The 2709-nt window shown below is 45.9% G+C and overlaps 1 protein-coding gene across 3 annotated transcripts in view; it reads left to right on the forward strand.

Moving 5' to 3' along the window:
* Nucleotides 1-2709, forward strand: part of TMEM248 (transmembrane protein 248) — a 41551-nt gene that overhangs the window by 32332 nt on the left and 6510 nt on the right. For all 3 annotated transcript variants that reach the window (XM_037731787.1, XM_017509714.2, XM_037731786.1), the window contains exon 4: nucleotides 1507-1657. In XM_037731787.1, coding sequence (XP_037587715.1) covers nucleotides 1507-1657 — 151 coding nt within the window. The remainder of the gene's footprint in view (nucleotides 1-1506; nucleotides 1658-2709) is intronic.

Raw genomic sequence — 2709 nt, forward strand, 5'->3', positions numbered from 1 at the left:
GAGGTTGCGGTGAGCCGAGATCGCGCCATTGCACTCCAGCCTGGGTAACAAGAATGAAACTCCGTCTCAAAAAAAAAAAAATTTATTATTATTGTTATTTTGAGACTGAGCCTCACTCTCGCCCAGGCTGGAGTGCAGTGGCACAATCTTGGCTCACTGCAACCTCCGTCTCCCGGGTTCAAGTGACTCTTCTGCCTCAACCTCCTGAGTAGCTGGGATTACATGCTCGCGGCACCACGCCCAGCTAATTTTGTATTTTTAATGGAGACAGGATTTTACCATGTTGGCCAGGCTGGTCTTGAACTCCTGACTTCAAATGATCCACCTGCCTTGGCCTCCCAAAATGCTGAGATTTCAGGCATGAGCCACTACACCTAGCTGGGTTTTTAATTTTTAATTTGTAAAATTTATTTTTTGAGACAGGGTCTTGATCTGTCCCCAGGCTAGAGTACAGTGGTGTGATCATAGCTTACTGCAGCCTCAAACTCCTGGGCTCAAGTGATCCTCCTGCCTCAACCGCTCTAGTAGCTGGAAACTCAGGTGTGCCCTAGCACCCCTGGCTGATTAAAAAAAATTTTTTTATAGAGGCAGGGTCTTGCTGTGGCGTTCAGGCGGGTTGTGAATTCCCGGCCTCAAGCAATCCTCCTGCCTTGGCCTTCTAAAGTCAAAGTACTGGGACTGCAGATGTGAACCACTGCCTGGCAATACGTTGGTTTTAGTTTAAGCTTCATCACTTGCCTTTGTTAACGCTGAAACCCTCTGACCTCTGTTTGATCATGTGTGAAAGGACAAGGGCCATACTTCTTTGGTCATGTTCGTGGGAGAGTAGTAATAAATTTTAAGTGAAATAATACATATAGGAGGCCAAGTGCTCCATGCCTATAATCTCAGCACTTTGGGAGGCCAGGGTGGGTAGATTACCTGAGGTTGGGAGTTCAAAACTAGCCTGGCCAACATGGTTAAACCCCGTCCCTACTAAAAATACAAAATTAGCCAGACGTGGTGGCATATGCCTGTAATCCAAGCTACTTGGGAGGATGAGGCAAGAGAATCACTTGAACATGGGAGGCGAAGGTTGAAGTGAGCTGAGATGGTTCCATTGCGCTCCAGCCTGGGCAACAAGAGCAAAACTCCATCTCAAAAAAAGGAAAGAAATACGACATATAAGAGGTGTTTGAAAATGGGTAGATGGCTGTGCAGAAACGGTGGACATAATTCATCCAGCCTGAGCTTTTCACCTTGGATCTGCCAAAAGTCTGACTTGGTGTCTCCAGGCCATGACTGGAAAGCAGCCACCTCCTTTGCTGCTTCGTGGCTCTGCTAGTTGAGCAGCCTTCATGGTTAGGGCCAGGACTGCTCTTACTCCACAGACCCCACAAAAGCGGATGCCTGGGCTGCTAGGTGATTCCTGTGTGGGTTTGATTTCAGGATTTATTCAAATCCCAGAGAATAACAAATATATCGTTTTTGCCTTTAAGTACCAAAAAACTGATTTCTCTTTCATAGGCAGGGAAGCCCACGAGGAGATAAACATCACCTTCACCCTACCTACAGCGTGGAGCTCAGATGACTGCGCCCTCCACGGTCACTGTGAGCAGGTGGTATTCACAACCTGCATGACCCTCACGGCCAGCCCTGGGGTGTTCCCCGTCACTGTGTAAGTGTTCCCAGCACCTGGTGAAGAATGCACGTGGTGAGCTCCACTTGCCGTGAGTACGGCTGGGCTGCTTCTCCAGTAAATTCTCATGACTGCCCGCTTCACATTTCTTTATAGAATTGTCTCTACTCAGATCTCTCTAACGGATGATTTAATTTGGAAATGTAAAGCTAGAACTTCCGCATATAAAATCAGAAAGTTAGTGCCCCTCGAGGCAGTAAAAGCACCTGGTTGTTGTTGGCATTCATGGGCTGCCTTTCCTGCAGGAGTAGAAGCAGCAGGTCACAGAAGAGAGGCTCATCATGGCCAGGTATGGTGGCCCAGGCTCCCTACACCGTGGGAGGCTGAGCGGGGAGGCCCACCTGAGCCCCCAAGTTCAAGACCAGCCTGGACAACATAGTGAGACCCCGTCTCTATTTAAATATTTTAAAAAGAAAAGAGGCTCTCTAAAGGTAAAGATTTTCAGCCAGCTGGGATGGCTCATACTGTAATACCAGCACTTTGGGAAGCCAAGGTTGGCAGATCACTTGAGGGCAGGAGCTCAACACCAGCTGACCAACATGGTGAAACCCTATCTCTACTAAAAATACAAAAATTAGCTACATGTGGTGGCACATGTCTGTAGTCCCAGCTACTCGGGATGATAAAGCAGGAGAATCTCTTGAACCTAGGAGGCAGAGGTTGCAGTGAGCCGAGATCATGCCACTCTGTACTCCAGCCTGGGTGACAGCAAGACTCCATCTCAAAAAAAATAAATAAATAAAATAAATAAAAGTTTTGTTCATCTCCATTATCCAGAAGGATTGATTATAGTGTATCTTGATTTTAGTTTTAAATCAAGTATAAATCAAAACTTATTTTCCATTAAGCAATTACTAATTTTAAAATGTAACATTTTAAGTAATTTCCCATTAAACAATTACTAACTTTAACTATGAATTTGAAAATTAATTTTAAAATCGAGTAGAAACTGAACTTTATTTTCCATTAAACATTTATGGCCGGGCGCGGTGGCTCAAGCCTGTAATCCCAGCACTTTGGGAGGCCGAGGC

The sequence above is a fragment of the Cebus imitator genome, unplaced genomic scaffold, assembly GCF_001604975.1.
Source record: "Cebus imitator isolate Cc_AM_T3 unplaced genomic scaffold, Cebus_imitator-1.0 Scaffold419, whole genome shotgun sequence".
Classification (NCBI taxonomy): Eukaryota; Metazoa; Chordata; class Mammalia; order Primates; family Cebidae; genus Cebus; species Cebus imitator.